A 14150-nucleotide genomic window follows, 5' to 3' on the forward strand; every position below is an offset into this window, starting at 1 on the left:
GCTTTGGAAGCCCTGAGTTCTAGTCCTGGCACAATCTTGCCCCTTGGCCAGTCAGGCTGTCTGGACCTGTTTTGATAGTGTCTGTGAGTGACGTGCCAGGTAGCCTTGGCAGAGCTCTCAGACCCAGGTTAATCACATGTCACTGAGGCTACTCTTCCCTGCCCTGTGCACGTGAGTGAGTTAAGGGCATGTGTGTCAGAGAGAAAAGCACTAGCACCGTCATTATTCCAAGGAGACCAGTTCCATTCATGGTTTATGAAGGACTGGGCTCTTGTGGGATGGGGACAGTTGGCTCTGCCTGTTACCCCAGCTGGCCCCTGCTGGCCTCAAAGCCTCCAGCTCCACCTCCTGGTGTGGCTAATCCTGAGGAAAGACTTCCCAGGCAGCAGCAGGCTGGCCCTTCCTTTCTTTCCTCTGGGCAAGATTTTTTGCCCAGCAAGTTTCATAATTTCCATTTCACCCAAAGTCCGGGATGGCAGGATGAACCCAGGCTTTAGCCAATCCTGGCTGAAAAGATAAGCCCTTAGCTGTTCGTTTATTTATTTTCCTCAAAATGAGTACTTCCCTCCCATCAAGTTTTCACTTGGTTAAGAAAGGAAGTATCTTTCACTTAAGCTGCCTGACTTAGGAGCTCTTAAACTCCTCCAAAATCTTGAGAAAGGGGAGTTTATTTTAATTGCCTACAGCCTGATTTCATTTGGGCCTAGCAGGTTTGGCAAATCCCGACTTTCCATCCAGTTTGTCTTTCCATCCTTATCCAAAATCCAAAATGCCCAGGAGAGCAATCAGCCCAAATCCCAGTGGCTGGGGCAGACTGTGAACAGCGGGCTTTGTGACTGACACTGAGCAGAGTTGGACAGCTACAGATTGCTAAGCTGCTGTGCTTCTAGTGTCTGGGACACTCAGGCAGATCCCTACAGCCTCATCCTTCAAGATGACTTCACTTCTGTCCTTAATAGAAATGTAGCCAATTCTTTTTGGAAGCTGGTGTTGGAATCTACACTCAGACATGCTGCTCTCAGGATCAGCACGGCTACTGTAAAAATCATACATGCACCTGAGAGCAAGACGACCATAGTAAGCCCCTATCACGAGCCAGACGTGAAGCAGGGTGCTTTGCTTACATGATTTAACATAATTCAACACAATTCTCATTGTTAACACTGTTTTATGGATAGGGAAACCAAGGCACTGAGGAGGAATTAGGTGACTTGCCGAGGCCCCAAATCTGGTAGATGGTAAGGTTAGGATTCAGGATTCTTCTACCTAGCTCCAAACCTGCGCTGTTTTACCATCACACCTGGATGCCTTCACACCCACATTACAGAAGCCCCTCAACACATTGCTACAGCAGGGCACTGTCTATGCCAGTCTGCAGCCACAGACTCTTGGAGCCCTGTGTGCTCACTCTGCCTTGCCCCAGCCACAGCTACTTAGGGCCAGATGCCAGCTACTCAGTGCCAGATGCCACCATGTGGGTCAGCTGCTGGGGCGAGGAAGGGGCTCTCTGGGTCCAGGAGAGTGTTTCTCAAGAGTGTCTAGAAACACGACATCAGAATGAGGGGACCTTCGTGCACTTAAGGTCTGAGAACACAAGTGTGGGAGAGGGTTGTCAAGTTCCCCCAGCATGCACTTAAGGTTGAAGGCCACTGTCAGGAACGAGTGTGCTTCTGACACAGACCTGTGCACAGGCGTTCCTGCATGTCTGGTCCATAGAAGGGCACAGAAGCGGTCATGGATGCCACGCAGCCCATTGGGCTGCATCCCCCTGGCAGCTTCAGATCACACGTGAAACCAGTCTCCAACAAAGCTGTGCCTCAGGAAGCAAGTGAGGACACGATGTTGCTGAACCAGTTTCCAAACCAGAAGTGGGCCCAGCTGGGAGCGGCATGATGCAACCTGGCTGACAGTTAGCTGTACTTCTCGCATTCACGACCCGGGAATGGGAGACCTGGGGAAGGTCAGGACAGCTGGAAGTGTGAAATGAATGCAGCCCTGCATAGCTGTCAAAGGATCAAGCTGTCTGCAGCGGCCGACTGACCATGCACACACACACTCGGCAGCACCCGGCTAGGCATTACCTACTTCACCACCGGTGTAGAAGTCAGTGTTTGTCGGGTGAACGACAGCATCACTGTCGATCGAGGCAATGTCAGCCTGTACAACTTGCAACTATAACAGGTAAACAAATGTATATCAACTGTGTTGGACCGAGACCCACGCACAGGCACATTTACTAAGGCCCCAGTGGCAGGGCTGGCCTACCTGGTCGATTCCAACATACGAGCCAAAGGGCAGTCAGTCCACGAGGTGTGCGCACGTGTGGGTGGGGGTGAGCGGAGGAGGGGGAGGGATATCAAATGTGACATGTTTAAATTAAACATTTGAATGACAGGTCCAAAAAAAAAGAGAAACACACACGAGATCATTTCCAAAGGTTAAAAGAAAGAACAACGAATGCCCCGTTTCACTTCGCAAAAGCCTGTAAGACTGGCACCCCACTGAGAAGGCTACTAAAACATGGCATCTGTTTTTTTTTTAAATGTGGACTATCAGGCCAACCAAAACAACAAGTTTCTCCATTTTCTTGGCAGCAGTCACCGTTTAGGGTTTGATTTTTATTCCTGTGAAGTTCATCATTTTGTCTACCTTCAAGGGACATTTCTTGAAAACGGAGAAAACAGTATAGGTGTGCACAGAGGAATGCCTTTATTCTTCCCCTTAGAGGTGTAATTTTTCTAGGCCTACCTCTTATTCTAATCTTGTTTTTATGTATACTGTGAATAGATTAATCCTCGCCTTTTCTAGCTTGTGGGCTTTCCCCACCCCACCCCTAAAAAAAGAAAGTATCTGTTTAAGGCAATTGGAAAACAAGTTCAAGCAGGGCATTTTTGAGTCCCAGTTTTCATGTCTTCAGCCCATTACTGCACCCAGTTTGTGTGGGTCCGGCCTGGGCTCTGGCATGGGCGTCTCTCCCAGGAAGGAAATCTGCCATCTTACAAAGGTGGCCAAAAATAAGAGCTAAAGGCACACAAAACATACCTAAGTCAGTATCAGATATATGGCTGCCTTGGTGGGTGGCTGCTGCCCCCTCAAGGCTCACAGCTAAGGAGATAGAAGCCTTCATTGTGCCCTGAGCAGACGGTTCCTCTCTGCGAAGGTGAGACCACAGAGTGGGACTCCTGAGGGCTACCTCTCAGCTTGTCCTGAACCGTCCACCCTCCTGGACAGGGACTCCACAGCTCTGGCTAGATTTCCTCTGGAGGAACTCACTCAGAAAAAGAATGAGTGCCTTCTCTCTAATATCATACTCAAGCCAAATAATTCATGAAGGTGGCACCCAGTCATATACTGTTTTCAGTTGTAGAAAAAGTTGAAGTGGCAGTACGTGGTAAATTTGGGGGAATCCAATTTGCTGGTGGATGAAAGACAACCTAATAATATACTGATGTGCAGCTTAACCGTCTCCTTTCTCAAGTGTTTTCATGCTTTGTTTAACTGTCATTTCTAATTAAGGCTTAAATGGAGAAACTCATTTTGTAGTTACCTGAGATGTTTCAATTCTTAAAAAAAACAAAAAAACAAAAAAACCACAGTTTTAAAAAATCCCCCCCAAAGTAACCAGCAGTCAGTGTGATCATTATGGAAGAGAATTTAGATAGCAATATATTTATAATGAAAGGGAAAGCAGCCAATAGGGCTTAACAAAACATAATCACATCATTCCCAGTTGGAAGGGCTTACAGTAAGTAGACATTCAGTGTCTACTCTCAAATATTAATCTCAGTTTTGGGAATTTAGTTTGACCATCTGTAATTTGAGAAGATGAAGAGCCTAAATTCTGGGTTCCATAACTTTTCAACTGACAGCTGATGGTGCCAAACCCCATCCCCAATTACCTAGGTCATCTTTAAGGTCAATGTCAGCATTGGTAGGATTGATTATGGCCTCCACCTCAAAGCCGGCTAAATTACTGATTTCACTGTGAATAAGGTTCAGCTGAAAAGAAAAGCATGAGGTGGGAAATAACAGGACAGCTGGGAAGTCACAGAGATGGGAGCCTTGGGATATAGATGAAGGGCAGGGGACACTCCAGGTGCACTGGGCACAAAGGGGAAGAGGGACTCGCTGGCTAAAATGAATCCATTTCAAACAAAAGACTCAAATGCCACTCAGGATGCTAAAAAGAAGCAAGCTAGGCTGAAGGTCCAGAACCTGTTTGGTGATGCCTGGGGCCAAAGGGAAGCCTAAGCCAAGTCAGATTGGGGGATCCACCTTTGTTTAAAAGAACCTGTGATCTGGGTGCCAAGGTACAGCAGCTGTCAGGACCCAGAGGCAACTCCTCAGGGCTGGGGTAGGGTAGGGGGGTATAGGGAGCCGTCCTCTTTTTTGAGCACTGGGATGCTGCAGAAGTCCTAGCTGGTCTGGGCAAACACCTAGCAGCTCTGACATTCTCTTCCAAGTGGCCACGGGTCTCTTAGGCTCTTCATGTCACTGTGAACACTGGCTAAGTGGCTCCCATGTCCTGCTCGGGGGTGGTGAGGAGCAAGAATGGTCTGTTATTTAGTAACATCTAATTTTACATGCCTGTTAGTTATGTGATGCTGAAGATCTGGCCAAACCCAGGAAGAGACACAGCAGTTCTCCATCAAGACAGTGTGTCTTTTAAACTGTGTTCACTTGTTGGTGAGGCTCCTCTGAGGCGCAATGGGTAGAGTGCTTTCCTTGAGTGGCTTTTATGAATACCCCACCAGCCGAGGCCTCGTAAACTGCCACTGCACGTCCTGCCTCCCTGCTGCTATTCTGCTGCCATAGCAACCCTCACTCGGAGAGGAATCTATGATCTTGACTGGCTGTCAGAGGTGCCAGGCAGTTGAGCTGGCCTAGGACTCCCCTTCCTGCTCTCAGGCCCAAGGGCCTGTAGCAGAGTGCTCAATCTCTCCCAGGGAAGATGGCTGTTCTTCAGTGACAGAAATTCCGACCAGCTGCACAGAGAGCCATGCCCAAGCGGCCCCCAGAGGAGCTGCGGACCAAGACAAACTGCAAGCCTGGCTAGGAGAGCTGACCACACCCACTGGGCCCCACGGGGCAGGCCTTCACCCCTCAGGAAATGGCCATGTGCGGACCCTCGGTTGGGATGCTCCTGGCCACGAGCGCCAAGTGACTGAATTTCTGGGGCCAGACATTTTGTGCAAACAAAACTAAACAAACCAAACCCTGACATTCTATAAGCAATAGAAATATTACCCCCCATTTCTGATTCCCAAAAGCAATAGGCAGATTCTCAAAACAGGGACCTGCTTAGACTAAAAGTTGTGGAAATGAACTGGTCTTATGGCCAGGGAAGGACCCTGGCTAGGCCCCGCCACAGCAAAGGGAGGCTTCATCTTTAGTTAGGGCTCAAAGGGAGAAGAGGCCCAAGTTCTCTCCACTTAAGACTTTCTGCGGTGTGATTCCCAGCTCTGCAGGGTGATCGAGGGCCCTGACATTCCTGCAGCTGGAGGATGCCCACTGAGGTGACCTCACACAGTGATGTGCTCAGAAGCACATGTGGGCCCTGGTGCCAGGACAGAGGCACAGAAGGGATGGCACCGGGGTGAGGATACTCATGGTTGTGCTCAAGGGGAAGGGTTGTGCGTGGGGTGTGATCTCAGAGTAAGGCAAGTGAAGCTTCAGGACAAGGCAAAGGGTTTGATTATGTATCATGTACGTATTGCATATGACATCAAGCAAATGCTGTTTATAAAAGCTCAAATTAAGCCAATATTCCCTGCTCCCTCCACCGAAAATAAAAACTCACACTGTGTGAAGCAGCAGGAGGTTCTAGCGGGAGGAATGGAAAGGAGAAAGAGACGGGGGCAGGGGAAACAGTCCACTTGGTGTTATGGGTGAATACGCTTTAAAGACATCTAGATTTTTTTTTTTTTTGGTTTGTTTTAAAGTCATACATGTTTAAGTCTTTAAAATTCATGCTGTTTTTTTCCCCCAATTGTATAGATGCTTCTGGATTTGTATTCAGAAATGCCCCAATGGAGAATCAGCTATTTCCATGGGCTCTGATTCAACTAGCCGGGGAGACCCTGGTAGATTCTCTCTGCCTCTGCCTGGGGAGAACCGCCCCTGCTCTTTAGGGGGAGGGCTGTTCTGGGGAAACCATAGGGCTTCAGGGCCTTGCTGAAGTGAGGGAGAGGTTGCAAAGAGAATTTCGAGTTCTCTCTGGGCTCACCTTCCCTCTGAGTGGAAGCAGTCCCCCTCTTGGAATCACAGAATCCTGCCTGTCAGCCACTGCCCCTAGCATGGAGAAGCCCTAGCTAATCAAGTGCACCTTCACTCTCAGCCACATCCGAGCCTTGACTTCCCAGCTCTGTTCTGCCAGGTGCCAGGCTCAGCATAAGTCCTCAGGGTGAGGGGCTGAGCCACAAAACAGTAATGCTATTAAAAATGTTTGTGCTTGGGGGAGGCCCAGTCTGTGTTTGTGTGGGGGAGAGGAATGGGAAGGGGAGAGGATAGATTGCTTCAGGCACCCTGGAAAGGTACATGGGCAATTACCTTGGCTTGGGCACGCTGGACCAGGTGCAGAAGCTGACAGTGATCTGATCCTCTGATCACAAACAAGGACAGAAGCTCCCCTGGACAGGAGGACAAGTAGAGGCCGTGCATGCACATGCCTGGAAAGGATCTGGATGTGCAGAGGACATATGCCAACAGGCCTGGCAGGCCCAGAATAGATGTCCAGTAGTAGGAGGTCCCAGGACCGCCCCCCTCAAGACCCACCCAGGGTCAAATCCACTTGGGCCTCTCACCCACAGGGGTGCACAGCTGTCTGAAGCATATGGCAGAGCAGGGGTGTTTGTGGGCTGGGAAATCAGATGTCTGGGGCACTGTGAACATTCCCAAGTTGAGTCTGATTTTCTGGGAGCGGGGAGGCTTGTTAATGATTTTGGAATGTGAGTAAGGTGACTACTTCCTTGTCTTAATATTGAGAAAGATGGAAAACTAAGTTTTAAATCCCAGAATGGTGAATTTAAAATATCTGTGAAGACTACTGGCCACTGGAGAAAGTGACCAAAGAGCATTGCCAGGTATACAGCAGAAAGGGGGTCCCACCTGGCTGTGGGGCTGGGGGAAGAGGACTGAGCCAAGGGTCCTTCAGGCTCTCCTCCACCACGGGGACCTGATGATGCCCAGGTCACTGGGCTCTGCTGAAGCCAGCCTCTGATGTCTACGGCCCCAGTCTTCCCTCGAGGAGTTACGCCTAGTCAATCGTTGTTGTCTACTTCTGATGTGAACTCGTTAGGGTGTAAGCTCTCCTTGGATGGCAGAGAGAGGGCCATCCAATGCATAAGACAGTGCTCGGGTCTCTCTAGGCCCACAAACAGTGCTGGGATTGATCAAACATCCAGACACAACTCTGTAATGAGATGTACAAACCGCTTCCCTGAAAGCAGGAATATGGAGAGGTCAGAGCTCAGGAATTGCCCTTGTCCTGGATGGGACCTGGGGTGGCACAGAGCTGACCTGGCCATCCTGGAGCTGGCTGGGAAGCAGCTTGCCTGTGGTAAGGAAGGAGCTGGTGGCTTGGGGCTACTGGAAGGACATCTGGGATATCTTGACATGACCTCCTTGGCTAAAGGAAGCAGTACAATCCTTTTTTTTTTTTTTAAACATATGTGATCAAAAATTCAATTTTAGGGAATAACAGTATTAAAGATTATCTGAGTGACTCACTGAGTATAGCCTGTCATAGTCCAAGCTTTGTCTCTCTCATTCGCTTACAATGGACAAGGAAGACTTCTTTCCCTGTATCCACCACATAAAATGGAACTCTTCTCCTGTCCCCAGGGTCCACTTCAACTAAGGTGGATGGAGAGGCAGAGGTCCTCCGCAGAACTGTCTCCACGTCCTCACAGAGTACAACGTGTCCCTGTGGCCTGCTTCAGGAACCACTCCCGCCCCGGCCTCTCAGGTGAAGGGGTTTCCTCCTCTGTGCTATGCTGCCCGGCCCGCAAGTATGCCTGGTCTGAATCCCCCAGAGGCTCAGGCCTGGTGATGGCATCTGGTGCACTTCAGGCTAGAATGTACCACCCGAGGACTCAGGACACTGCTGGAGGAAAAGCATGGGATTGCCCGTGTCCTAAACTGTCTCAGAAGCCAACTGTCTGCCGTAGGGTGGAAGGGGGTGGTGGGCCTTTCCTCCATGTTGCTGCTTCAAGAGCCCTCCCTCTCTTCACTATTCCCTAGCCCCCGGAACCTGGGTGTCTGGATCTGAGGAAGAAAACCCCTGGTGCCTACTCCTGCCTCGAGCAGCCTACAGGGGTCTGGCTGCAGTCCTGATAGTGCGCGGTGGGGGCGGGGAGGGCACACACACACGCCCTCCTGACACCGCCTCCCCAGCCGCTTCTAGTAACACTGACTCATCCAGGGAAGTCGACATCACTTACTACCACTGACGAAGATTTATAATGCACCTTGGAAGCACTGCTTTTGAACAGAAAGCTTTTAAAATCTCTGAAAAGACGCTGAGAATCTCCACTGAATCACAAAGCAAACACATCTAGTCAACTCGGATTCGCAGCACCGTTTCCCTTTTGAAAACAATTCAACAATGTGTGTGAACACTGGGTAAAATCAAAGAATAATGAGAGTGATTACTCCTGAGACAGCTGTATGTGAAATCCATCATCATCAACAACAATTAGAGCCCCGGCTCCTAAGCCCTGGGCCAGCGTCTCCTGTGAGGAGCTTAGCAACTGTGCCTTTCAGGACTGTAGTGAGCACAGTATCACCTTTCTGACCTCAGCTTGCCTGCACTACTCTAGCATTGGTGCCATTGTCACAGGTGGCAAACAAGACTCGTAGAACATAGGGTACCATACAGCCATCACTGTGAAGTACCCTTTCTGAAACATTTCCAAAAATCCAAGTCAAAATTAATGCCTGTACTAGTGACATTTTAAAATGTGCTTTGTGTGAAAACTCCCGTGTGTCGGTCTGACAGCTCAGGCCCCTTCTGCACTGAATGCCATCACTTTCACCTGACAGTAGAAACTAACAGAGGGCCAGGAAGTGTTGCTTCAAAGTAATGCTGCCAACTGTGACTATTTACTCCCTTTCTCATGCTGCAGAGGCTCAGGGTTCCAAGGACACTATTTTCTAACAGGGTGCCCCGGCTGACTTGAGATGTTGATTTATTCTGTGACAGCACTTTTGGGGAGACACAGTTTACTCTGCTAAAGGGTGCCTACAGGACTGGGTCTGGGGTAGCTCATCCTGGATGTGTGTATCTGGGGTCATGAAGCTGGATGGGAAAGAAGGTGGGTGTTTCTTCCAGCTCTGCACTCAGCCCCTTCTCTCACAGCTGACCATGTTACACTGGGCTCCAGCTCAGCCCATCCTTTCAGGCTTTTCCTCCAAAAGTCAAGATATCAAACAGCCACGTTAGCTTTACTGTCGAGCCCACTGCTTCCATTTTCCTGTATTTCCTATATAGGATTAGATAACACACCTGTAAATTACTCTAGAGTATCAGTGCCTCTCTACAACATTTTGGACTTCCCCTTCCAACCTAAGTCGGGTGTAGTCAGTGTTCACTGGATTTGTACTTTCCAGTACTTTCCTGCCTGTGGTGCTGACCCTGAGGTCAGAGGGCAGACTGAACCCAGCACGGAGCAGGTGGCGCTGCCTGGTCACAGCAGTGCTAGCCATGAATCTGCAGCCTTTGCTGGCTCCCTCCCAGGCCTCATATGTAGCACCTGAGGCGCTGATCCCACGGCCAAGAAGAGCGCTTCTATGTGTACACAGGCGCCGTATGGCCGAGCACTGCCACTGTAGGGATCCTGCACGGGGGTGCGAGGAGTTCCGATCTGAGGCAGGTTTTGGAGTAAACAGCAGGAGAGAGCAAGAAGAACACAGGGGAGGGAGAGGCACCCAAGGGTGGGGCAAGGGAAGGAGTGAGGGAGAGGGTGGCTCCTGGGCTGAACGGTTGTACCTGTTTAACAGGCTTCCACGTCCCGGCTAATAGCATTTGGGATCTAAAGCACACTGGAGCTAGTCCTTAAATCGCAGAGCTTTTTCACACTTTAGTTCAAACGAAAGCAATTTGGGTGACAGGTCACATTAACTTTCAATATATTACCCAAAGGACAGGTTAAAGGGTGAAAGTAAACCCAGGTGGTTGCCTTCACTGCTGTGCTGAAATTTTATCAATAAAAAATATTTTACACAAAAAAACTTTCAAAGCCCCAGACCTTAAGATGACAACTAGTGCTGCTTATATTTTCCCTTTGAAAAATGCATACAAAATACAGAAGACAATGGTTATAAAATGTACACTATAATGGTTATTTGCTGGAACACAGAGTCCACCACAGGAATTGCGTCATGAGAGCCTGAGTGCAATCAGTGACGGGAAGCGGGAGGGGAGGAGGAGGCTTGCAATGAAGTGAGCAGGGGGACTGTGTCACTGAGATGCAAAAGCAAACTGACGGTGAGCTTTTAAAAATGATGCAGCTTCAGGACCAAGTTGTTCACCACATTCAGACTAAATGCAATTTATGTGGAAGTTCAGATCCATGCCTTTAATACTTTTTAATGTAGGGTTAAAAAATAAAAATCAGCCAAATAATTCCCACTGTCTCTCCACCCCCTTTTTTGGTGTTAACAGAGAAATAGTAACCCTCCTTCTGTGGTCTTAAAAGCCTTTGCATCATTTTTATTTTCAACAAAAGTGAATCATCTGTTACAAAACCATGTAGTGTCCTGGCAAATTTGCACCACTGGGGCAGCTGAAAACATACTGCCCATGGTTAAAACAAACAAACAACTGGCTTGAGGACTCCTCAGCTGGCACGGTGTGTCTAGCAACAATCCCAGCCCCTGGATCAAGGCTCCACCTCCAGTATTCACCAGAATGCCTGGGCTGCCAGCTACATCTTTCTCTTTCCAGGCCCTGGTTTTGACTTTCTGGTCAGGATTACAGGATGACCAGGTCCTCCCACGTACGCAGCTCCTTCCACAGACTGAGCCCAGGGTGTCTCCAACCCCATAGGAGCTCCTGTCCCTCTTCTTCACCACCATTATCTCCTCTCCCCACCTGCCAATCTCCCCTCAGCACCTGGCCCAGCCCTCCCCGAGAGTTCTTTCCTAAAGCTGCCCGCCCCTACTCTCTCCGCCAGCCCACGAGGCCAGGAGTGGTCCCCAGGCAGCTTTTCTGCTGGGAGAGGCACCCATCAGTCCCAGGGCACGTGAGCAGACTGGGGAGGGCGCTGGCCTACCTTCTGGCCGAGGAAGAGGCTCTTGGTAGAGAGCACAGTGAAGCCGTCGGCGGGCGTGCCCTCGGTCGTGCTGTCGGCGCTGGCGGCTTTGCTGACTTCTCCCTGCTTCTTCTTACACAAACAGAAGAGTCAGTATGAGGCCCGCACAGGTGGAGGCCACATGAATCTGGGCTTTTCTAACAGGTGAAAAGAAAGCCTTGCCCATAATACTCAAGAGAAAACAGGAAACTAAATCACTACCAGCTCTCAGCATTTGGGGGCTGCAGGCCTATTTTCAAGTCCAAGAATTCCACACAGTGCTAAATTGTATTTTCATCACTTTAGAGTCTTAAAAAAAAAAGCTACTTAAAGGCAAAACTTCACAGTGATAATTTACAACAGAAACACTTGTATAACTGTAGACTAAGCAAATATCTCTTAATTCAGGGTCTTTACTTTCTAGATGCCTGTACAGTATTCATATCTGAGAGGAAAAAACAAACTGCTCTGGGTACTTAGTTCTCAAAGAGCCAAAAAAGCAGACCAAGGACCATCACCCTCCAAGCCTCCCCAGCTCAAGAGGTAAGATTCTCCCACTTTCTTTCACTAAGACTCGCCTTGGAGAAGCCTCCATACAGGGGCTGTTGGTGAGCTGATCTGCCCCCTTGAAATGCCCCAACCCCCAGCAGTGGGCATGAATCTTGGCAGGCTCCTGGGCCTCTTTCTGGCATCATTCACAGTGAAGGATGTACTCTCCTGGGGTTTCTAAGAGCCTTGCAAGGGTATGTTGTGTAGAGAGGTTTAACGACTCTCTAGATCCTCAGCTTCCTAAAGTCTTTACCTCTTCCTGAAATGGATCAGTCCTAAGAGTGGTCTAAGCAGCAATCAAGGCTTCATGCTGGGCCTCCCCTCACAACCACTTCTCAGTTCCCAAGAGTGGATATTGTGTGGCACACCACCCTTCCAGTAGGGATGCGTGCCTTTCTCAGTCTTTCATTTCTCTTAAGGATGAGGCGTGTATTAGAAATGGATATTTTGGCTCATTTGGGGATTTATTTTATATTCAGATATATTGTTGAGTGAGGAAGGTGAGCACAATGGCAATTTTTGTTTAGGTACTTCACTTTTTTTCTTCCCCCAATTATTATCAAAAAGGACATCACTCCTGAAGGATGGTCTAATGGGAGCAAATCAAGAAAGTAGGGGGTGAGAAATATACGTGGCTATGCCTTCCTGAAAGAAGGATCTGGACAGTAAATTCAGGGCAAGGCCCGTGCCCTATCCATTTGCCCTTTTAATACTCAAATTCATTAACATATTAACATTTTTACTGACATTGAAAAGTAAGGTCTAGTTTTACTAAGTGCTTTAAAAATAAGGACTGGTTTGCCATTTAGGTTACATGGCTAACCTGGAACATTTTCTATAAAATGAACTAAATTTGATGCTCCAAGGTGTTTATATAAATAAGACAGCATTTTATTAAGAGACACGGTATTAGGAAAGATCTATTAAAATTATCACTATTCTGGATTTCCTAACAATTTGAGTGTATCAGATTTGACAAGTAAAAAAACACATATAATCAACAATTACATAGTAAGTCTTAGTAAAGCCTTTTTTGATATACTTTCCAGGAAACAAGAAAGGCAAAGGCTGGATGACAAATCCTTTCACAAGTCAGATGTTTCTAATTCTGTGCTTTCAACAAAACTGAAGAAATACCAAACTGAGTTAGCAGCTGACTCATCATTAAAGAAAGGATTGATGGAGTTTAGTTAATAGTAGTGTACCAGTGCCAATTTCTCAGTTGTGATGAATGTACCAGGGTTATGGAAGATGTTAACAACAGTGAAGCTAGGTGAGGGATATTCAGAAATTCTCTACACACGCTTTGTAGCTTCTATAAATCTAAAACAATTCTAAAATAAAACATTTATTAAAACAAATTGATGACAGATTACTATGTGATTGTTGGCATGTAACTCAGAAAGAGTTCAGAGGATTGAGTGATGTTGCTATAACAAAATCCTTTCCATTCTCATTTAATTATTTTTGTGAGCAAGACTTTCCAGGCACTGTACCGTACCTAAAAGTATAAAAATATAGGATGATGATTCATTTTTACAATAAGCAACGTTCATCTTAGGGTACTTGAGTTAATTGAAAAAACTATCTCCTTGAATCCTATGACATGATACAGCTTCAAAAACTTTTACTTTCTCAATAGTTAAAATGTGTCAACTATTTATCAGCTTGATCAACTGTGTATTATTAATAAAGATGATAACTATCCAATCCTGTGTAAACCATAACATTTAGTGCTTTTATGATCACAGGAAATTTTTTTAATGAATTTAAATTTATGTTAATTATTTTTGTTGTGCAAATCACTAATACAGTACAAGCAAAGAAAAATGTATTATGTTAGGATAAAATTTTCTGGGGAAAGGGAAGGGAAACAAGGGCTCAAAGAAGAAAAATGATGTAGATTTTCCAACTGTTAAAAAAAAGAGCCTGCTTGTGTATTTTATGGTATATCAAACCATCACAGTAATTAGATTTACTTGGATACATTTAAATGAGCAATGAAAGAGCTTTCTTTTTAAATTTCAATATTTATTATATATCAAAATTATGCCCTTTATATATATTTAAATTTATTAGTATGAGAAGTTTAGTTGTCAAATTTTAGATGTATGAGATATGAAGATTTTCAAAACTGCTTTACGAAGTATGCAAGCAAAAAACTGTTAAAGCCAATACTCTACCCAGTGAACACCATTCATACAGGAGATATTCAGTAAATGCTTGGGAATGGAGTGTAGTTGATAAACAGACATAGATTTATTGCTTCTGTCCAAGGATACATGAATTTTAAGAGGTCAGAAAGCCCTA

The 14150-nt window shown here is 47.0% G+C and overlaps 1 protein-coding gene across 5 annotated transcripts in view; it reads right to left on the reverse strand.

Moving 5' to 3' along the window:
- The window catches only part of LOC128050576 (core histone macro-H2A.1), an 81479-nt gene that overhangs the window by 14446 nt on the left and 52883 nt on the right, over window positions 1-14150 (reverse strand). For 2 of the 5 annotated variants that reach the window (XM_052642847.1, XM_052642846.1), the window contains exons 5-6: window positions 11274-11384; window positions 3900-3999 (exon numbers count right to left, since the gene is read on the reverse strand). In XM_052642847.1, coding sequence (XP_052498807.1) covers window positions 3900-3999; window positions 11274-11384 — 211 coding nt within the window. Of the gene's footprint in view, window positions 1-2081; window positions 2173-3899; window positions 4000-11273; window positions 11385-14150 lie in introns of all 5 variants that reach the window. The other 3 variants (XM_052642850.1, XM_052642848.1, XM_052642849.1) reach the window with 3 other exon arrangements.

Source organism: Budorcas taxicolor, chromosome 7 (genome assembly GCF_023091745.1).
Source record: "Budorcas taxicolor isolate Tak-1 chromosome 7, Takin1.1, whole genome shotgun sequence".
Taxonomy (NCBI): Eukaryota; Metazoa; Chordata; class Mammalia; order Artiodactyla; family Bovidae; genus Budorcas; species Budorcas taxicolor.